The 23,522-nt window shown below is 41.4% G+C and overlaps 1 protein-coding gene and 1 non-coding gene across 3 annotated transcripts in view; both read right to left on the bottom strand.

Annotated features, from left to right (window-relative positions):
* The window catches only part of KCNN2 (potassium calcium-activated channel subfamily N member 2), a 158,663-nt gene that overhangs the window by 95,765 nt on the left and 39,376 nt on the right, over window positions 1-23,522 (bottom strand). The window contains exon 3 of one of the 2 annotated variants that reach the window (XM_049786877.1): window positions 18,772-19,190. The exons of the other annotated variant lie outside the window; for it this stretch is intronic. Coding sequence (XP_049642834.1) covers window positions 18,772-19,190 — 419 coding nt within the window. The remainder of the gene's footprint in view (window positions 1-18,771; window positions 19,191-23,522) is intronic. 2 annotated transcript variants of the gene reach the window in all.
* On the bottom strand, window positions 367-530 carry LOC126028757 (U1 spliceosomal RNA). The gene has a single exon (XR_007502473.1). It is a non-coding gene; the product is annotated as a U1 spliceosomal RNA (small nuclear RNA).

Below are 23,522 nucleotides of genomic sequence, written 5' to 3'. Positions count from 1 at the left end.
AGATTGGAGGAGAGACAGTTGAAAAGTGTCCAGTGTGCTATAGAGGACGGATATTGGCACTTAAGCGGCAATAGCAAAAAATAGGAAAACACAGTCTTGAACACAAGTATCATCACAATGAAATAAAATTGATCAAAGAAAGATGAGATAGTTCTCATCCTTTGCGAAAGACTAGTCAGCCCAAATATGAGGTGAAATGAAGAAGTGAGAAGGTAGATGTAATAATAAGAAATTCCGGAATCTGATTAAGGCAACGGAATGCTGTATTGGAAAGGTACCAAAATCTGCAGCCACCAGGCAAAAAACGTTCTTTAGAGCTTGGCCTGTCACTAAAACATATTCTGTGAGAGCTTTCTTTTTTTTCTTTAGGGGAGAGCACGAACGCAGTCCCCCACTACCACAAATTATACAGTCCAGTTTCCCACATTTGGGGAAATCGCAGGGGTCAGCACACCCGTAGTTCAATGGGTGAGCCTCGCCCTGGGGAGACCACCTTCGTGATCATGATATCTCCCCTGCCAGGTAAGTATGTGAGAGCTTTCTCTTTTTTTTTGGTTTTTAGGCCACACCTGGCGGTGCTCAGGGGTTACTCCTGGCTGTCTGCTCAGAAATAGCTCCTGGCAGGCACGGGGGACCATATGGGACACCGGGATTCGAACCAACCACCTTTGATCCTGGATTGGCTGCTTGCAAGGCAAACGCCGCTGTGCTATCTCTCCGGGCCCATGAGAGCTTTCTTAATTGAATCTATAAATACAACCAAGATAATTTCCCAGATCTCTGGTCTCTGTGACATATTAAAGATCCTTTCTCATTCAGTACTCCTCTGAGGAACAAAAATTACACATACGTAAAAGTTTTTGAGGCTTTTGGACAAAAAGCAAAAAGCAAGTAAACCTCTGCAGAGGGCTTGGTAGTGACCTATGTTAAGAAATAGCCCAGGAACTAGTTCCATCACTTGCTGACCCATCTCTACCATGCTAAGCAGCACAGGCTTTGCTGAAGAGAAACAGATCTGTGTGTAGAAGCAGAATTCACAGGGGCAAAGACTTGCATGAGTGTCTATGTCACAGTGGTCCTCAAACTATGGATTTGTATCTGTTTTGTTTCTTCATTGCAAAATAAGATATATGCAGTGTGCATAAGAATTCGTTCATAAGTTTTGTTTTTACTATAGTCAGACCCTCCAATGGTCTGAGGGACAGTGAACTGGCCCCCTGTTTAAAAAGTTTGAGGACCCCTGGATGAGATGCTTTATTGCAACGAAGCTAGTCTTTTTTACTTGTCAGGTGCCCAAGGAGAGGGAGCAGGCTACTACTGCTTTCCTGGGAGCTCGGTTGATAACCTGTGGTGAGCAACTCTGCAGAAGACTGCAGAACACCATGAAGTACAAGGCTCGATAACTGTGTTTTGGAGGCTTTAATGCTAAACTTGCCCTAAGATGCCTGCTACACAGATTACTCCATGGCTCTCAGATCCCCAAAGTGCAAAAAGTCAAAATGCAAGAGACAAACTCCACATGGGATGAGAGCCCTTCCTAGGCTTCCTGAACGTTCTGTTCAGAAGGACAAGGTACTCTTTGTTTGGCATACATAAAAAAGAAAGGATATGAACACCTAGTGAGTTCTAGCTAATAATCAGGACACTGATCACCATGCAGATGACATTAGAGCCATCCCCAAATAAAACAGAGACTGAACCATGTACAAATTCTAATAAAAAAAACAACAATAAAGCCAGAGAGATAGAACAGGGGTTAAGGAATTGAATGTGAAACTCTGGTCCAATGCCTGGCAATGCATGAACTTCCTTCCCCAAGCAGGAGTGACCTTTAGTACAAAGCCAAAAGTACTTCCTCAAAACTGCCAGGTGAGGCCATAATATACTCCCCCCTCCCACACCTACTCCCAAAGTAACACTGCAGTTAATTTCCCAGTAGGCTCCTTGATTCCTGGTGACTTAAAGATGTGCTGGTGTGAAGAAGTTAACCTGATAGTTTAAAACTCATGCAAAGGTGTCTAAAAGGAAAAAAAAGGGAGAGAGAGAGAACAAGAAAAATGTGACAGGGAATGTACACTGGTGAAGGGTATCATACATTATATGACTGAAACTCAATCATGACAATTTAGTAATGTGAAAAAATCCAACTGTTTATGAACAAACTTGTAACTATGGTGTTTAAATAAAGTAATTATATATTAAAAAAAAAAAAACTCCTGCAGAAGCTGTGGGCAGGATTCTAAAAGTTCTGCAGACCATGGTGAATAGTACACTGTGAGCATGTCCTGAGAGAGGCAATACCAGATAATCTGGGCCTGTGTCAAGGCTCTGAAACATCTTCATTTCCACAGGAGGACCAAGCTGAGTGACAGAGGCATAAAAGAATTGAGAAGGAACTGCAGGGTACCCATACCTGCCTGTCTCTCCATCCAATAAAATCCAGTCTCTAATATCATTTCATATGGGGGGGGGGTTTCCTGCCCTTTGTTTGAGAACCCCAGTAGCAATAACCACACACTATGGGAACCCATGGAGTCATGGTGAAGGTAAAACGATAAGTCCCTGAGCTTTAGCAGAATGAAGAAGAGCATGTCTAAGCTGCAGGGTTGTGTGCCAAGCTGGCAGGTTTTGAGCCTGTGGATCCACCACCTACAGTTGGATCCAGATTTCCAAGACCTTTGTGCCTCAAACAGACTTTGAAAGTGCAGCCCAGTGCTATTTTCATAGCTGCTTCAAAGAAGTCTGTTGTCTTGGTTTTTGTTTATGAGCCATATCTATTGATGTTCAGGGATTACTCTGGGCTCTGTACTTAGGAATCACTCTTAAAAGTGCTTTAGGGAACCTTATGGGATAGTATAGGTTGGTCAGATTGGCCATGTGCAATGCAAGTACCCTGCTCCGCTGTACTGGCCCCATGCTTCAAAGAACTTTTAAATCAGGGGTCTCAAACTCACAGCTCGAGAGCCGTTTGCGGCCCTCCATACAATATTTTGTGGCCCGTGGCCGGCCTTCAAATATTAGAGTATTTGTGATTATTCACTTACCGAATAATTGCAATAAAAATCGCATTAGTAAGAAAAAAATTGCATTGAACATTCGCATATCCCGAGCAGTTCTGTTTGGGGTATGCAAATGTTTAATGCGATTTTTTGCGATTTTTTTCTTACTAATGCAATTTTTTACTGCGAATATTCGGTAAGCGAAATCCCTTATGAGGCCCTGCCTCACCCTGACTTTGCCTCCTGCGGTCCCCAGGTAAACTGAGTTTGAGAACCCTGTTTTAAATGAACATGGAGCTTCTCATTAACCTTTGTTCACTTACTAAGTGGCAAGCCTCTAATTACTTGCAAATGAACCAGTTTCTAGAAGACAGGAAAGGCAGAAGAATTTTTTTTTCCCACTAAACATGCATCATTCCCATTGATGAAGATCTGGCTAGTGACGAAAGAGTTCTACATTTATCTGCACAGTGACAGAAGCGATGGCACTATCTGTCCCCACACTTAGGGACTTGGGGTTCTCTGGGGATCAATATGGCACTAGAAATGGCCTTTATCCTAGAGGAGTCTGGTTTGGAAATTTGGGAGTTGCTTTTATGCTGTATTTCTATCAAGTGAAGAATACCCTTTGATTCTTTAGATTAGAACTAGTTCCTTATCCTCACTGGTATCAAAGTGGTCAATAAATTAGACCAAGCACATCTTCTTCTTTCTTGTTCTTCTTCAGATCACAAAAAAACTGTACATTATAGTATTTGCATTCATGGACCATGCAACTGTCAGCATTATACAACTCCCCTAAACAGCTGCTTTGCTATAAAAAATTTGGTGACTTTGGCAGAGCTCCTAGTCCAGAGACTAGTGTGACACCCTAAGTGTAAATGAGAAGAAAAGCAAAAACTATGGCTATGTTATGGGTCAGAAAGATATGCTCAGGTAGTAGAGATAGTACAGTGGGGAAGGCATTTGCCTTGCATGTGGCCAATCCTATTTGGTCTCCCAAGCACTCAGGATTGATTTCTGAGTGCAGAACTAGGAGTAAATCCTGATCATTACCAGGTGTGGTTTCCACACTGATAAAATCCACAATCCAGAAAGAGATGCTTATTCACTGGGAATACAAAGCCTGGACAAGCAGCTCCACCCCAGAGACACTCACGGGTCACTTGACCCCAAAGACACAAAACCCAAACCCAAACCCAAATGACATTTGTCTGAGGAGGAAAACTAAGTGTGGCCCTTTTCTAGACCTGAAGTTCTAGATTTGAAATTGTCCACCCAAATAAGACAACAACTGAATACAGTTTATCTCTTTATACTGGGTACTTATTTGGTCTTATTATGCCCTCTGGGACAAAAACACAGAAAATTGTTCAGTGGAGATAGAGAAAGACCTTCCATAGATCCCTCCATATCTAATGGTGAGGTGAAACTAGAGGATGCTCCACATCAGCCTGACTTCAATGAAGGAAATGCACAGAAACCAGAATCTTTAACTACAGGAACCTGACACCAACAACAACTAATGTGCGAAAAAGTTTCACCAGGACCACAGAGAATGACTCAGGGTTTGGCAGCCTGGTATGCCTGGAGCCCAGAGTCAGTCTTATGCCAGAAAACTTCAGGAGTGAGGCCTCCTTGTAATTAGGCCAAAGCTTTTTTTCCTGTTTTCCCCATATTTTGATGGGCCTATGCAAACAACGGTGATTGTCACTCTCACACCGTTACTACTGTATGTTTTTTTTAACACTTATCCTTTAAAAAAGAAAGAAAAAAAAACAGCTTACTAACTTAAAAAATTGTCTCAAATACAGGCAGGGGGTGGGAGGGAGGGGGTAGGGCATTGGTGGTATGTATGTTGCACTGGTGAAGGGGGGGGTGTTCTGTTTATGACTGAAACCTAACTACAATCATGTTTGTAATTGTGGTACTTAAATAAAGAATTTATATTAAAGAAAAAAGAAGTTCACAGTCTTTTTTAACCCCAAAGAACTCAGGATCACTATTATTTATAATAATATATAATATAATAATATAATATAATATAATATATAATAATCAACTATTACATAATATTATTCTCCATTATGACATACGTTAAGATCCATTTCATTAAGCCAAGAAAGTCATGATATTAAAAATTTTGCCCCCTTCCACTGGTCCTAAGGATTGAGTCCAGATTTCATTCAAGACAGATACTCGCTCACACAATCACATCTCCAGGCCTACCATAAACTTCTAAACTCTGAGAACTGACCAAAGATATTTTCTGCCAATGGGTATTAGGATATTTTCTGCCTCACTGTGTGATCATGTCTATGAGTCTATAATCCCTTTACCAAGTCTCCTAAGAGGTTCTAAAGCCACAATATTTGAGACTGAGAAGTCAGTAATGGGTTATTTTTAAATTGTAGCGGTGGCTCTTAGAATACTAAATGTAAATCAGGCAGTGAAAGTAGCAGGTTTGGTGCCACACAGAAAGCTTCTAGAACAGTCGCTCTGCTAGAGGGGATGTGCTTAGAAGTCTCTTAACACCGAGTTACTATTTAATCCTGAATATCTACTATCAGCCAAGGGAACTCAGCTCTGATCTGCTACCAACACAAAGCCTAGCAAGAAGAGCAGGACCCAGTGTTTAGGCCCAGAACATTCCTCTGTCTATTATGCCCAAGGATGTCATCAAGGTTACACAAAAGGTATGAAGGACTTGGTTTCCACAGCCTCCTGCTCTGTCCCTAAAATGAGGCCAACACTGTTCCTGGCATTTATTTGCCCTCTCTTGTGAAGAAAAGGTGTGAAGCAATGGAATCTATTATTGTCTCATCTGGGGGGGGGAAAAATCAGGTCCTGAGAATCTTGAATATCTCCACTGCAAAAGAGTCAGGGGTCTCTTTCATGATCCATGCAAACAAATGACAAGCATTCTCTACCTTTCATTTTGCCTGGCTACATGGATATTGGAAACAATGCAAAAAAGTGCAAAGGCCCCTTTTCATTGAAAAGCAATTTCCCTTGCTCCTTCCTTTCTTCTTTGTTAGTAGAAAATCATGGCAGCAGCCAGTCTTCAGGGAAGTTAAAGGGCAGGTGGAAGAAGCAGACATTGGAATGAGGAAGCCCAAAGTTTCAGTCTCCTGGGAATGTGAAGTAGCCTACATTGAGGTGGGGGTGAGGGTAGAGTTCCTGGAGGCTCCTGGAGGTGCTAAGAACCAGAGAAAGTCACAAAGACATGTACTTGAGATGGTTCACAAACTCCAGACATGAAATTTGAAAGACACCAGGAGTTGCAGACATGTTTGCCAGCCATGGATCTGATATAAGAAAGTCACCAGACTATGAAGAATGCTCGCGGTCACTGGCCCCTTTTGACATGCAGAAATGATTTCAATCAATGTGGGGCCCTGAGAAGTTAGACAAATTGACTAAATGAGGACATGGAAAAAACTCGTTCACCTGTTTTAATCATTAAAGACCTGAGATCCTGAGAACAAAAAATTCCACGTTGCACTTACAAGAATGACTGAAAGATTATATACATATATATTTAAAAAGATATGCATTTATGACAACAAAGGGTAAGGTAGGTGTGTGTGTCTATGTATGTGTGTATGCAGGGCTGGTAATGGCAGGGTGACTGATTTTAAACAATGACATTCCCTTAATGGCAAGTGGCTCTGGAAGCATCCATGAACCAAATAAGGCACTGCTTGGGGACAAACAAAAAACACTAATGTATGTTGCTTTACCAGAGAACTGCTAAGGTGCCCTCCTCAAAACAAGAGGTTCTCTCTATCCCACCAGTTCTGGGAGGCACCTCTCAAATCTGAACTCAAATCTCTCTGGATGGGGCTCAACTCTACTGTATATCCCAATTTTGTGCACAGTAAGATGCTTGCCTTGCAGATGAGGACCAGGAGGATTGGTCTGTGGTATGAAGCTTGCCACAAAGTGTGCAGAAGTGCAGTTATGGCAGAGGCAGAGAAGGGACCATTATGACAATGAGAACTGGAAATGATCATTGGACAAAAACGGAGTGCCAAAATGAAGTAAAGTGATATGCATGATACCCCTAAAATAATCATAGTGAAAACTAGTGTTTAAAAGGGAAAACAGCAGAGAGGGAGAGAGAAAAAATGTCTACCATAGAAGCAGGCAGAGGAGGGTTGGAAGAAAACTGGGGACACTATGGTGAGAAATGTGTACTGGTGAAGGGAGTTGAACATTACATAACCGAAACTTGATCATGAACAACTTTGTAACTATCTCACCCCAGTTCAGTCCTCTACCTGACAATGGTGCCCCAAGGCCTAACAGGAATGAAGTAATGATTCCTGAATACAGAGCCAGGAGTAGCCCCTGTGCACTATGAATCAACTTCCTGTACCTCACCCAAAAGAATGTAGAAAAGTTTGTAGACAAGTAGGGAACCATGAATCCTAGTTCGCCATCAAGCTCTGTACAGTCTAGGCAACACAATTTAGAGAGAGAAAGAGAGTGTGTGTATTGATTTGGCACAGTGATTTGAAGCTGTACTGCAGGAGAACTCTGCACAGGGTCACTCTACCCTCTCTGTCTAATCAATCTCTGGAGGGCCCCAAAGACTGAAGACACTCAAGACCCCAAATGATTCCACAAACATCTGCCCACCTGCAAGGGTGCCAGGGCAGCCAGGAAGGTAAATGAACTGACAGCCCCTTCCACAAGATCAGACCTCTAAGTTGTTTACCTTCTCATTCTTTTCTGCATGAATTTAAGCATGACTATTTTCAAATCGCACACTTTAGACCCGGAATGCAAAGCATTTGACCAACAAATATGAATCCTCATTGTTCTTTCTGGAAAGATACACCCCCAAAAATCATACAAAAATCATCTATATAAGAAAGAAGAGAAAATTTGAGCCTGTGAATACCTTGGCATTTTGTTCCATAAGCCTTTTAATGATCAATTTATTTGGTAAACGTTATTCCTGGTATTGAAGTTCCATGAGCATGAAGAATACTGTCAAACAGCCGACTTTTCTATCTTGAAAGGGCTCATTTTAAAGCTGTGACTCATTGATGAGCCTGAAAATGCTATATTGGTATGTATGAATCAGACCCTGAAAGTCTAAGTTTACAAAGTCTTCCATTAACCATCAACCACAAATTACAAACCCACTGAAGAAAGGCTCTAAGTTGACTTAGTGGCAGCTGAAATTTGAAGGAGTAAGAAATCATCTCATTACCCTGCACACTGTCATAAATTAAGGTGCCCCAAGAATGTTTCTCCCACCCCTCTAGCCCCATCTTGAAATGCACATTGTATGGCTGATAAAAACCATTGAGGAAACCTGATCTCAAGGAACATATCCCCAATGTAATGACCTGGACGGGAAATGGGATTGTTTCTGAGATTCTGCCTCTGAGTCTGGTCTCCTGCAAAAACCAAAAAAAAAAAAAAAAAAAAAAAAAAAATCAGAGATAAAATATAAGCAAAGAAAAATCAAGAAAAGAAGCTAATGTTTAAAAAGCAGCTTTGTTTCATAGTCACATGCATTTGGAATGTACTTATTTGATTCTTGAGCCATATCTAGAAGTGCTTTGGGGCAATTCCTGGCTCTGTGCTCAGAGGTGACCACTGGCCATGCTGTGCTAGGGAGACAAATGTGGTGCCAGGATAGAACAGAGGTTGATAATACAAGCACCATAATTCCTGTGCTCCTTTCTCAGTTTCCTAAACTTTTTGGGTTTGCTTGTTATTTGGGCATACCCTCCTGTGCTCAGAGCATACACCTGACTCTGTACTCACCGATCACTCCTTGTTGGGTGGTTATAAGTGGTGCCAGGATTCTAACCCAGGCCAGTCACGTGCAAAACCAGTGCCCTACCCAATGAACTACTGTTCCAGGCATCTTTTATTAAAATAGAGGCCACTCAGCAATGCTCAGAGAAAATTTGTGGTACCTGGGATCCAATCTGGGTTTTATTCCTGCTAGATGTGTGTTCTTCTACTGAACTACTTAATTTGGGTCCCCCTCTCTCCTACACATACTCCTTATCCTCTGTGTATATTAATAATAATAGAACAAAAGATATTTTAGGTCCATCTCTCTTCTCTTAGAAAAAATTGACTAATCACCAACTCCAATTCTTTGAAACAACACACTCTTGGACCCACTCAATGGTCAACAGAATTTACATGTATTGAAAGTTAATTATCATGTTTCTTTAAAATCTGGATCCTAGGAAGTTGTTAGAGTCACAGATCCATACCCAACCACAAGAGCTGAAATAATTTCCTAAAGGTAAATAAGCATCAGTATATATTTAGACTTACTCTCTCAGGAACAAGCATATTCATTTTGCCTCACTAGATACAAAACTAAGATTATATTCAAGGCTTAGATAAAAGGAAATCTGTGAAGTGATAGAAGTAGTATATTTGCTTATTTAAGAGCTTCCCCCAGCATTTCTTCCATAAGGCTGAGGTCAGAAGATATAACCAATATTTATCCTAAAAGTGGTTATTTGGGGCCATGGCTATAGTTCAAGGGAGCTTATGCCAAGTTTGAATGATAAAGCAATGGGTTCTATCCTCTCACATTTCTGGCTCTGTAGCACTGCCCTGACAAAAAAAGAAAAAAGAAAGCCAGAGATAGTAGAACGGGTAAGGCCTTGCATGTGGCAGTACGGTTCAATACTTGGCATCCCATATGATCTATCCCAGCACTGCTAGGAGTGATTCCTGAGTATAGAGTCAGGAGCAAGCCCTGAGCATTGCTGGATGTGGCCCAGAAACAAACAAACAAACAAAAAAACAAAACCCACATAGCTCTTTTAGATGATCTATATTTTTATTAGATAGCATAATTTGATTATTTCAAATGATTACCTCAGAAATTATGTTCCAAACAACTGAAAACCAATAATGTGGTAGAGTACTTGCAACCAATTTTTTGGCTTCTTGTTGTTTTGGCTTTTTTTTTTTAGGATAAATCTGGGTTAATGGAAACTTATTGAAATGAAGCCAAAGTATAGTATGCCCTAAAAACATTTAGAATTATGCCTTTCATACTTTATTTTTAATTTTGTCCTGGCTCTATACTCTAAGGATCACTCCTGGTGGTACCCAGAGGACCATATTCAGCAAGTAGGGGCTTGCCTTGCACACATCTGAAACAGGTTGAAGCCCCTACTTGCTGAATTGTCATTCTGGCCCCAATACTTTAAAAACAACAAACAACAATAACAAAGAAGTATGTTAGTTTTCATGGCTGATATTTTCTCGATAGAACATTTTCTTTAGTTCATCTAAACACATGTTATGTTGTTAGTGAGTACTTGAAACAAGTTCATTGTTTGCTTCTCTCACTTTCCCACTTTAAAAATTAAAGAAAGCACCACACCTAAGTCCTTATTTCTCTCAGCTGATTCCTAGGGAATGAAGAGAACATTTACTAAAGAAGCAGAGCACATTTAGGGTTTACTGGAGCAAAGTGACATTAAGGCATTTTGTTTACTACAGTTCCCCTTACTGTCTCCTTGTATGAGGACATGGCTGCAGTGTATCCCCTTCCTTCCCTTCCACCCGATACAAAAAAATGGATTCCTTCTCCCCTCTGAGAAAACTTATGACTTGGGCCGGAGAGATAGCATGGAGATAGGACGTTTGCCTTGCATGCAGAAGGATGGTGGTTCAAATCCCAGCATCCCATATGATCCCTCAAGCCTGCAAGGAGCGATTTCTGAGCATAGAGCCAGGAGTAACCCCTGCTGGGTGTGACCCAAAAACAAACAAAACAAAACAAAAAAAACAAACAAACTTGTGACTTGAAAGGAAAAGAACATTATTATGGTTTTTTTTTAGTCCCTCTCACTGTGCACAGAGCTATGATAACTTTCCATCCCTGAGATCTCAATACAGGGGTTTAGACACCTACCTTGCAAGCAGTCAACCCAGACGGGAATCCCTGAACCAGGAGTAAGGAGTAAGCCCTGAGCACTGCTAGGTGTGGGCTCTAAACCCATAAAGACTACAGAATCAATACTCAACCTACAAGTTAGATACAGAGGGGATCACTTATATTAGCAACCTGGGGGGTAAAGGAAGGGGGTATCGGATGAATACTGGGAATGGGGGGAGGGAGGTCAACTTCAGTGGTGGGAATTCCCCTGGTTCAATGTTAATATGCACCTAAAATATTACTATAAAAGATATGTAATCCACTTTGATCAAAAATAAAATATAAAAAAAAGAAATCTATTCAAAGGAATTAAAAGTAAAAAAAATATATATATATACATACATTATATGTCTACAATGTAAATACATACAGATTTATATACTTTTGTTCATGCCAATTACCCTGATATGGGAAAAAGATTCATGACAGCAAGGTCACAGGATTTTGGTAATGAGATAAGAGTATGGCCACAGCAGAAGTATCCAAATCTAGATATTTTTCAATTTGATTTTCTCTATTGATCTAATAAAGTCATTTATGATATTCTAATGAGATGCAATTTATAGATTATTTGCCTCTGTTCTTTGGGAAGATGTACAAGTACATGCATTTAACTTAAAATATACCAAATAAAAAAGTAAATTAAAAAAAAAAACATCTCAGAACAGACAGGCCTTGCTCCTGGGGAATCTTTTGAGTTACACCCACATATTTGATGCTGGATATTTGACAGGAAAAGTAGAAAATCCAGAGGCTTCCCTTTATATCTGGGCCTACCTATCCACAGATAACAATTCAACTTTATTTGGGGGGTGGGTGGGTAAGAGGGTTTAGGTCACATTTCACCATGTTCAGGCTTTACCTCTGACTCTACTCAGGAATCACTCTTTTGAGGCTCAGGGAACCACAGGGGATATCAGGGACTGAATCCCACAAGGCAAATGTCCTACCTGCTGTGCTATTACTCTGGCTCCCTAATCTTTACAGAACTAGGAAAGCCTCCAAATGTGAACAGCTTGATGGGATACTGCCTCGTTTTCAGGATGCCAAGTTTTGAAGCTGGTACTTCCAAGACAAAAGATCTTGAAGTTCATCCCCACCCTAGGCCACCCCTCTGAAGCAGCAGGTAGATAAGGAAGGGCTCCTATAGCAATGAATTCTTGAGATGTAATAAAGTTCTTGGGAAATAATAAAACCAAGAAATGGAATTTGAAGAGGTTACTCTTTTCACTACCTCTTGGGCTACACAGGACACACTGTGTACATTAAGGCCAGATTAAGAGAGTCTCCAGCAGGAACAAAAGAAGATCAAAGAAGACCAGCTGATCCCAGCCCTTCCCCCTGGCAACCATAACAGGGCTCTTAACCTAGGTAGAAAGTCCCAGTGGGGCAGGTTGGGAAAACCCTGTATAAACCAACTGGGAACAAAGGAAATGCACATATGTGCTCCCTGGGCCAATGAACATGATGTATGCTTGCACATGTCACCGCTTCTCCCCCCTTGAGATGTGAACTTTCCTATGTTCATGCTGGGTTGTGTACCAGGGCTCTCTCTACCTTTGGACAAGCCTGATCTCTCTGAGAGCATTATTCCCTTTCTTTCTTATCCTCTCTCTTTCCTTCTTCAGTACCTCTGGATAAAATCTTTTACTTCACTGCTGTCTCCTACTGAAATTCTTTTCTGTGAAGGAAGGCAATAAACATGAAAGACCTAGGCAAGGTCTTGGACTGACTCTCCTTTTCTGCAAAAACCCTTTCCTCACTCCAGCCTGAGTCAAATGCTTGCCAATAAATCGGGTGGCAGGAATTAACTACCACACAGGGCAGACCAAGTGGACGTCAGGTGTGCTTTAAGGCTGCTTAGTAGAACTGTGGGATCTTTGCCTTACAGGGGTTCATCGCAGACTTTATCATGATATCCTAGATCTCCTTTGCCTTTCTGGGATGGTGAAGGTAGAGAGAGAAATCAAAAGCAGCAGATTCCCTTCTTAAGGTTGCTGCTTCTCTTCTCCCCACTTGACATATGTTAGACACACCTTTATCCCCTCATCTGATTTAATGCCTAAGAGAGAATTTAAGCTTGTTTGACAGTTTCTGGCCATACTTCCCATATGCTGCAGAAGAGGGAGCATAGTTCTTGGTTCTTGGTTTGAATTTGGAGAGAGAATGAGAGAGGGGGGAGAGAAAGAGAGAGAGAGAGAGAGAGAGAGAGAGAGAGAGAGAGAGAGAGACAAAGAGAGAAAGAGACAGAGAGAAAGAGAGAGAAAAGACTGGTCTGTAGATCTGGGGCATATCCTGACAAATGAGGGTCCAAAAATAAGGCCAGACACTTGTCACTTCATTCTGCTTCCTCCTCTCTATTCATGAAACTGAAAAAAAGGAAGAGGGGATAGAGAAGGAAGAAGGGAGCCAGGAAGAGATGAGGAGGGGAGAAACTAGGAGTAGGCTAAAAGGAGAGGAAGAAACAGCTAGAAACCAAACAGCTCAGAAAGAGTAAGATTCAGGAAACATCAAAGTTTGCAGCCTTGTGAGAACAGTCAGATCTGGGAGTTCTCTGCAGCAAAATGGGCAGTTTAGTGGAAAGCAGAATGTGGAAAATCTGCTGCTATTGCAAAGCTGAAGGTTGATTGTATAAATATGTAGAAGAAAAAATATCATGCTCAAATAAAATGGGCTACTCCATCCCCAGGAAAAAAGCTTATGAACCCATTTTGGTTTGCAAATGAAGCCACTAAGGCAAAATATGGCTCATTCAACCCCTTAGTAGTACACATTACTGGCATAAAATGCTAGAGACCACCCAGCCTGGTCTTTCTTTTCCCCTCCACACTGAACCCTCACCACCACACTTCAGTGCCTCATGAAAACACATGAGAACGGGGCTGAAGAGATAGCATGGAGGTAAGGCATTTGCCTTGCATGCAGAAGGTCGATGGTTCAAATTCCAGCATCCTGTATGGTCCCCTGAGCCTGCTAGGAGTAATTTCTGAGCATAGAGCCACCAGGAGTAACCCCTGAGCACTGCAGGGTGTGACCCAAAAACCAAAAAAAAAAAAAAAAAGAAAAAGAAAAAGAAAAGAAAACACACACATTAAGCAATCAATGACCAGTATAACTATATAATAGTCTGGCTGCTAAAAAAAAAAAAACTTAACAAAGCGGGGACAAGAGCCATAGCACAGTGCATAAGGCATTTACCTTGCATGTGGTTAACTGGGGTTCAATCCTAGGCATCCCATATATGTCCCCCAAGCCTGACAGAAGTGATTTCTGAGCACAGAGTCAGGAGGTACTTCTGAGTGCTGTAGGGTGTGGTACACACACACACACACACACACACACACACACACACACACACACACACACACGACTTAACAAAATTCTCTTCAAGTTTTTTAAATTTAGTGTCCGGGGACTAAAAAACCATATATGAAGGTGAAGGGATAATACAGGAGGTAAAAACTTGCTTTGTACTAGCCCATCTTGGTTTGAATTAGACCCTCAGCATCTTTTATCCCACCGCACCCCCCATACATACCCAGAACCTGATTTCTGTGTGTAAAGCCTGGAGCATTGCTGGATACAGGGCCAAAAATAAAGGGGGGGAGATGAATCAGTTTTGATAAATACATGCAGAGCATGTGCTCAATTTCATTGATCCTTGGGTAACAGAGAATAAGAGCCCCAGAAATAGGTGATATATTATTAAACTTGGCTTTTGCCCTTACCCTTAGGTTGCTAGATCTAAGCCTTAAGAGTAATGTTCATAAATGAAATGAGTATATCAACTAAGATTTTCCATATTTATTCTTCGATTTTTATAGGTGTATCTGCTCCAGAAAATATCAGAAATCTTAAAAATATCACGATTGCTAGGAAACAAGCATTACCATCAGGAGTCTACCTTACTTTAAAAAGAAAACTTTAAACCCTCAAATGCCATATTTATGCAGAGAAGTTCTAAAAAAGGAAAAAAATGGGGGGGGTCAGATACATGATATAAAAAACAGTTGCCACAGAATTTCTGGGGAAAGGATCTAGGATCTTTCCCTCCTTAAAGTGATTGTTAGCATTTATGTGTGTATGGTTATAATTTTAAAACACACAAAATGAGGGCTGGAGAGATAGTACAGAGAATGGCATTTTCTTTGCATGCAGCTATGTGGGTTCAATCTCCAGCACCCCATATGATCCCTAAACACTGGCCCAAAGTGATTTCTGAGCACAGGGCAAAGAGTAAACCCTGAGCACCACTTGGTGTGGCTTCAAACTGAAATGACAAAATAAAATTAAAAAACAAAAACACACCTACAAATGTGGAAAAAATCAGAGTCAACAGAAATGCATGACAATGACATGAGATGAGTACTCAGGAAAACCAGCAGACCAGCAGACCTCTCTTCCCTGACTTGAGAAAAGGCAATTCTAGACCAGCAGTGATGAAAGATCTTGAAGCAACCATTTTGCATATTGAATCAATGAGGAAGGATAATAGCAGAGCTTTAATGATGAGAACAGCTCAAATACAACCTCAAAGTACTTAGAAAACCAGATTGACTCTGTTTCCTGAGACTGGTCATTGCCTTTGGCTCATGCAACAGGAATCTAGGAAGTAACAGTATGGAAGTGGGAGGTCTGTGGGGTGTGACTGTAGGGGTACCTCAGAAATTAGGTCAGCTCAAGACCAAGGAAAACAATTAAAATGAATTGATACTGCTTCCTTTCCTACACCAAAGTGGAGGGTAGAATAGATTTCCCAAGGGCCAGTGAGATGGTTCAGAGAAAACTGAGTAGCCAGTGCTATGTGCTGCCTGCTTATCCCAAGGTCCTCCCAAATCTCCCTTTGATGAATCCACTTTTCATGAGTTCTAGGTAAGTACTGATGCTTCCAATCTGCTCCTTTGTGTCTCACTCATAAGTAGGAGCCAGAGTCACTGATAGGAAGGAAGCTTTAAAAATAATCAAGAACCAAAACCGAAAAATGAATCTTTGGGGAAATAAAAGACAGGAGAAAACAGACATATTCTTAAATTAGCATTAACATTGCAAGAGAAATAAAACAGTAATTTCTACAAAAAGAAAGGCATGATACTATTTTTTACTTTTATTTATTTGGGGAGGATGGACCACACCTAGAGTAAGAGCTTACTTCTGGTTCTGTGCTTAGCGGTCACTCTTGGTGGTATTTGGGGGCTATAAGTGTTGCCAGGGATCGAATTGAAGATGACCAAATGCAAAACAGGTGCCTTAACCCCTGTACTGTCTCTCCTGCCAGATATTATTTTTAAAACTAGGCAGACAATTATAAAAAACAAAACACAGTGAATTGGGGCTGGAGCTATAGCACAGCATAGCACAGTACAGAAACGCAGATAGGGCATTTTTGTCTTGCATGCAGCCAACCCAGGTTCGATCCCTGGGATCACATATGGTCCCCTGAGCCTGCCAGGAATAAGTTCTAAGTGCAGAGCCAGGATTAGCCCCGAGTGGCGACAGGTGTGTAACCCCTAAACACACACACACACACACACACACACACACACACACACACACACACAAATCCCAGGGTATTAAAGCATAGTAAATAAGTGACATTTTTATAGGGAGTTTAAAAGATCAAATTAAAGTTATCTTTCATATGTAGTGTGGAAACAGATAGTAAAATAACACAGAAATAAAACAAGAAGATTAAAGATCAGCTATAGGTAAGTCAATATCCACACATTGAAAAACAAGAAAACCCCCAACTAACTCAAGAAGCATTTCCAAGAACTGAAGGACATTAATCCCCAGATTGAGCAGGTTTGCTAAATCTCTCTGTACACTGGATTAAAATAGACTCATACCAAGGGACACTCCTGTATAATTCAGAACTTTGAACTGAAAAACAGCCAGAAACAAGCAAATGAAGAGAGAGAGAAAAGGAGAGAGAGTGCATCCAAGAGAGACAGAGACAGAGACAGAGAAGTTTCAGAATGCCAAAATGTCAGAGGAAAATGAAGCTTTTGATCTTCTGGGGAGAGTGATTTCTAATTCAAAATTTTATATCCAGTCCAGTGACTGATAGGAGGATAAAAGAATCCAAAGGCGCATGAGTTCAAAAATTTCTCTCTCCTCCTCTGCTCCCTGTTATTGGGGCCACCTGCAGATGCATCCTAAGAAAAAGAAGGAAGCCACAGAAAGGGCTCAAGAGAAGGATAGTCATTAAACCACACAAAGGAACTCCCCACCGTGATGGAGAAGCAGGGAGAAAGCTCCAAGAACTATTTCTTCAAAGCGAAATGGTCAGCTTTCTTAACACACAGCAAACACAGAGCAAAAGAATATTTTTATGAAGTTGGTGAAGCCAGAGAGTATTTAGTGCCAGTCTATAGCAAACTAAACTAAGCAAATAAAATAAAGCAATTATTAACATAAATAATAAAGCACTCAAGATGTGTAGAAAATGCAAAGGAATGATGATATACTGCATTATTCAACTAAAAATGCAGTTTACAAAGCCATAATAATATAAATAAAGGGCCTGGATTACTAGTGGTTATATAACATTGAAAGAACTGAAATCAGTTTGTGGTAGGTAAAGGCAAAAAGGGATATGTAGGAGTGAGTGGGGGAAAGCCTAAAAATCCAACTTCAATAATATACCTAGACGGGAAAAAAAAGAAATAGCAACATACACAATTTCACTCAGAAAGAAATTACGGTACCAAAGGAAAGATGAGGAGAATTTAAATCGACTGCTTCTGTAAAATGAAGTGAGGAGAGGTTAGGGGCTCTGTAGTTCTTTGAAACAATTTTCATTGATTCCACTTCAATACAGGATATGCACATGCAAATTTGACTTTCAAAAACTAAGTAAGAAGGGATGAGGGAAATGGCTCACAGGTGTGGAACACAGCTCTTGTATACAAAGATCCTGAGTTCAATCCCTGTCATAGCATGGTTCCCTGAGGGCCATAGGTCCAACTCTAGTGGTTGCTGAGTACTGCTAGGCTCAACCACTAGCACCATTAGTGGCCCCATCTCTCTGAGAATGCAGTCATTCTAATGACCTCAAAATTATTCCTGTTTATTGCTTTTTTCAACTTGAATTTTCTAACTTAAGGTCATGCAATGTTTTCCCTCCACCACTATGACAAAGTTTCTCTCACTTCTATCCTAAACCTAGTTGTTGTGGTGATGATTGGTTATTAAACTGCCAGATTAATTGTTGACAGGGTCACTGATCCACCAAGTCTCATTGAGCTGCTTGGAATTCTGAGCAGGGCTAGCTCTGGAGACCACTTTAGCCAATAAACAAATATATACTTGGCTCTGTCTCATGTTGAGAGGTTAATAAAACCAAACACATACTCCTACCTTCTCTAGCAATCACAGGAAATGGCATCACCAGGTTCTACTCTCCTCAGCACACTCAGAAAAAGTCCCTAAGGCGCTGACCTTCTAGTATCGCCCCTATTTCCACTAGATTTCAGTTTCCTCCTCCCCCACCACCATCTCCACCACCACCATAACCTCCACCATCACAACAATGAATTCAGTACTAGCAAGAAGCAAAAACATTTCCAACAGACAGAAGTCTCTCCTTGTGTCATTTCTGGCTCTCTGGATTTGGGGGAAGCTTTCTATTGAAAAGTGATCACACAGAAAGGGAATCTACCTCAGTATAAAGACATTGTTGCATGCAACCATCTTTAGCAAAGTGTTTTCCAAGAAGTCCAATGAGAATCCAAACTTTCCCAGATAAAGTTGCTCGACTGACACATTCTTTCCCCATGTTCCAGGAGCCCACTTGGCAAAGAAGGTTCTCAGGAAAATAAATGAGCTTACCTTTCACAGGCTCGGACAGTCCAGGCGGCAATTATCCATAAGGAGATACTAAAAACCAAGAGTACAGTTCCTGGGCATATAGTCATTAAAGTCTTCATAACAAAACGGGTATTGAAGTTTATCTTATTAAGAGCTCCAATGCTTCTAGAGGAGGCATCAGTGAAAAGTTTGCTATGTAAAAGCATGACTCTGGCAATCAGATAGAGTCTTAAGAACATTGGTATAGATAAAATAATATCCACATCAGCGGTGGTTATGGATGGGGCATAGGAGAAGGCAAGCCGGGCCGTCCATGTGAATGTATAATTCCCAGGTATGGGATGAATAGCACACACCAGTATTTCCAAGCAGATGAAGAAAATACGCTCATAAGTCATGGCTATTCTCCAGTCATCTGCTCCATTGTCCACCATGAACAACTGAAAAAATAAAGTAGAAAATCAACTTCAGTATGGCATGAATGTTCCACAAGAGTTCAGTGCAAATTCTTTTCAAATACATTCACAGGTGACTTTCAGCAAGCTTGGCAAGCTCAAGGTTATTTATCCTTATTCATGGTTAGGTTATTTATCCCTGTTCCAGGTTAGCCAGGTCCACTGTTGTCCAGCATAAAATGGCAATCTTGCAATACAGGGGAGTTGACATGTTCTTAAAGTTCTCTGCTCCTGTGTCATCATAACTGGAATTTGAAAGGAAGGGGCTGGGGCTTAACCAAAAACAGCCCTCCCTCCACAACACCCTGGCAGAAAGTGAGAATGGATTTGCTTTTTAGCAAGACCCTCACTCAGGGTCTGACCCGAAGGCCTGAAATGCTCCTAAATTTAGTCTCAGCACCATTTATTGTGTGCACCTCTGTCATCAGCTATAGCCTATAATGCAACCACATGAGTGTCCTGGCAGGGAGATCTGATTTCTTGGCTTCAGAGAAAATTATATCAGACTTTCGGCTGAAGATGTGGCAAGAAACACTTCTTTCCTTTCTAACTACTTCCAGATTTTTTCTCTCTCTCTCTCTCTCCTCTCTCTCTCTTCCTCCCTCCCTCCCTCCCACTCTCTCTCCCTCTCTCTTCCCCGCCTCATTCCCTTCTTCTTTCTTAGCCTTCTCTGGGATTATTTTCCATTTTGTTCCTAATCTTTCTTGAATAGATTCCTTTCTCCAACATGTACCCCTCTTCATGCCACAGAAAAACAAAAATAAGTTTAAAACAAAGAGAATAAAGAAACAAAAGAACATGAAATGAGAGAGAAAATGAGAGAAAACAAGTTGGAGAAGAGCAGAAAAAAATGTCCACCAACCCCTGTTGCTTCTGCCCTGGTTTGGCATAAACAAGCCTGCAGTATCCCAGGAGACTCCAAGCATAACCGGGGGCATTTGGAAATGTGCCTTTTCTGCCTGCCACCAGGACTGTGGGGACTACTGGCATCAAGAGCCAGGAAGCGAGGGGTGCCAAGCATGCAAGAATACTGGGACTTGCACAAAGAGTAAAGAGCTGCTTACCCAGAGTGCCAAGATCACTCCCCCACCATGAAGGATGGCATCTTCTTGGCTTCTGGGTATGAGAACAGCTGCAGTAAAGTTTAAGATAGGAGTAGCCTATCTTGAAGTAGAGGGGATGAGCAAAGGGTGTCGGTAGACATTTCCACTGCCACAGGAGTGGGAATTTTTGCCCTCTACTCTTCAGAACCAGAAAGGTCAAACATTCTCAACCTACCACTACCCCGAGTAGGTTGAAAATTCCTATTTTGGGTTAATTCTTCAGAAGTTCTTAGCAATTTGCCATGTGAGGATCCACATTGTTTACTTCCATCAAGGATTCTTTGCCAAAACAGGAAAATGGGGGCAATAATGGCCATTTCTTTCTGAGACCTCAAGGAGATGGAAAACCCCAGAGAATCTCATCACTGTCAGGCTGACATGTTGATAAATTAAAATATTGGCAGCTAATGGCTCTAGGTGTGCCTTTGAAAGCAATTTACTTCCAGAGGCTGTTAAAGTATTTTGAGAAATAACTATGGAAAATAGTCTCTTTTCCCAGTTTGCAGTATAGAAATAGATCATACATCAAGCATTCCAAGTGGACTAAAGAGATATTTTTTGGGGGAGAGATGTAGAAGGCTGGTCCACACCCGGTGATGCTCAGGGTTTACTCTCGGCTCTCTGCACTCCAGGATCACTTCTGTCAAGGCTCAGGGGACGAACTATACGTGGTGCTGGGGATTGAGCCTGGATACTATTTTATTTTCATTTGTGGACATTGGAAAGAAGCTGTAGACCCTGGAGAGGAGCAGAGTAGCTGCCTGCACTTCTTGGAGTTGTCTCTCACCTCACCTCTCCTGTATCCTGACAGCTAACCCCTATATAGGTTGTGTTCTCTTAGCCACCTCTTCCATCCCCACCATCAGAATCCTCCTTCAGCAAAGTATTTCTCCATCCTTCAGGGCCTAATAATCAAACACGGCAACCCCCAAATCACTTTGCTACCGTGAAGGGAGCCATGGAGCTGTATGCAAGATGGGCCTACCTCTTCAACCTCCTTGCCCAAAGCACCCTGGCATTGTCCACCAGCTGCAGCTTCTGGTAACCACTGACCTCATGGTTCTTCTATGTTGTCAAACATTCTGGCCTACAGGCTGGAATGTTCTTTCCATACAATAGATTGTGCCCCCAAAGTCCCTATCACCTCCTTTAGGATGCTGTTCATGACCCAATTAGATCACAAAGCTCCCCCTTTTGTGTCACTGTGTTCACCACATGGACATTTTACTCTTGTTGTCAAAGAAGATAATGAGGGTTTATTGATCAGCTTGGCTGACACCCCCTCCTTCTTGGTAAGACTTCCTGAGGGCAAGAAGAAAATCCATACCTAGTGGCTGATAATAAATGTAGATCTAGGAGACAAGAATAAATGCTTCTTCAATGAACTAACCTGTCATTTCTTATTTACCCTAACTACTCTCATTTATTAGATAGGTCTTAGCATTCATTAAAATCCTTTCTTGGAAGCAGAGCAACACAAAGTATAAGGGAAGAGAAAAGAGAACAAAGGCATATTCTAGATGTGTAGATGAGACAGATTCCAAGAAGTTAGGCTATGAGGTAGCCTTGTTTTGCAATTCCTTATAGAAAACAAAAAAACATTCTTCTTCATCAATGTCCCCAGAAAATTCTCCTAGTCCATAGATGCTTTTCATTCACAAGGGTTTGATCAAAACCTGAAAACAATCTTCCTTTCTGATTTTGATTTGATCAGGCTACATATTTCACTGCTAAAGAATGAGTAAAATATTTTATTATTCCTTCCATGTACTCCCACCTTCAGTGGTTGCCTCTCCATGCAACCACTTCTCTGTTCATTCATATGCCAAACTTCCAGTCTACTGAACACTCAGTGTACTCACAGTACTGTACTGTGAACCAGGAGAAAGTCTATGATCAACAACCTTTCACCAGGGAAGAAAGACAGTCCCACAGTAGACTTATAGCAACTGAGTTAAGTAATAATGGCCAGAAGGAATTAAATGAGAAAAGACAGTGGAGGTGACTAGAAAGACATCTGCAGAATCTCCCCAGAAGGTGAACTTGAAATCTAAAAGAGAACAATCACCACGAGGAGAGCAGTGCAGACCAACACAAGAGCCTGGGGAAAGGTCATGAGCATGAAGTCAAATGCTTGGTGTGTCAAAGGCTTATTGCAAAGGTACATTGGAATGGCAGAAATGTGATTATCGGGATAGAGAGCAAAGAGGAGAGATTAAAGAGCTATGGAAAGGAATCAGATTGTGTTGGATGTTTTAAGCCAGGGCAGCAGAAATGGATTCATTCTGGGGTCAGTGCTTTTGGCCACCCAAAAGCAAAAGGCAAGAGGATGATGAAGTAATTTTGAGGACTCATTCTTTCTGTTCTTAGGAAAACAGAGGACAGAGGGACAGGTATAGGAGAGAGGAATTAAGTGCCATTCCAGCTGATAGTCCTATGACACTGCCCAGGGGTGTGGGGGTGGGGACACAGAGGAAATGGAGATGGGGAGCAATAGAGACAGTTTGGAGCTCTTGTTAGAAACTGTTGATGGGTTGTGAGTGAGAACTCTGGAGAGACCTTTAGGGAATTAAATTTCTACTGTTAAAAACCTCAGTGTCTGACAGACAAATCCTGTTCCCTAAAAACAATGGGCAGGTGGAGGCTTTGGGAGAAGCAAATAGGCTCCAGCTTGGCCACAGTCCTGGGAGACAATGCCAAGTGGACAGATGCACACGTCATTCTGGAGAGAGGTCTGGCCTCTTGGAATGGATTTGGAAGGCATCAGTCTTTGGATAGTTCTGTGAGACCCAGAGGGAAAAGAATAGAGAAAGTGAACAGAACAGGACACAATGCCAAGTATTGAGCACGCCAAGTCTTCCCAAGCATGGAGGACAATGGGAAGGTCACTCCAGTCTGCAGGAGTATGAATGAGGATATGTGTTAGGAGTCAAGGGTGAAGGATGCCAATGACAAACAGTGAAACACCACCTACAGCATAGAGTCTGTTTATATTCTATGTAAGAACTGCAAACATTCAAAGCATCACAGATATGAAACCAATTCCATGTCACGTATTGACAACAATTGAACACATGATCAATGGCATGTCTGGTCTGTTCTGAGCTCAGCTACTAACACATCTTCATGAAAATGTACCAAAAATTTTATAGTAAGAGCAGACACAGCATGAAATATAACTTAAATTATGTATGTTAAGAAAATACTTCTGGGG

This window comes from Suncus etruscus, chromosome 14 (genome assembly GCF_024139225.1).
Source record: "Suncus etruscus isolate mSunEtr1 chromosome 14, mSunEtr1.pri.cur, whole genome shotgun sequence".
In the NCBI taxonomy this organism is placed as follows: Eukaryota; Metazoa; Chordata; class Mammalia; order Eulipotyphla; family Soricidae; genus Suncus; species Suncus etruscus.
Note: the sequence above shows the minus strand (reverse complement) of the source record. Positions and strands in the feature narration are given on the sequence as shown.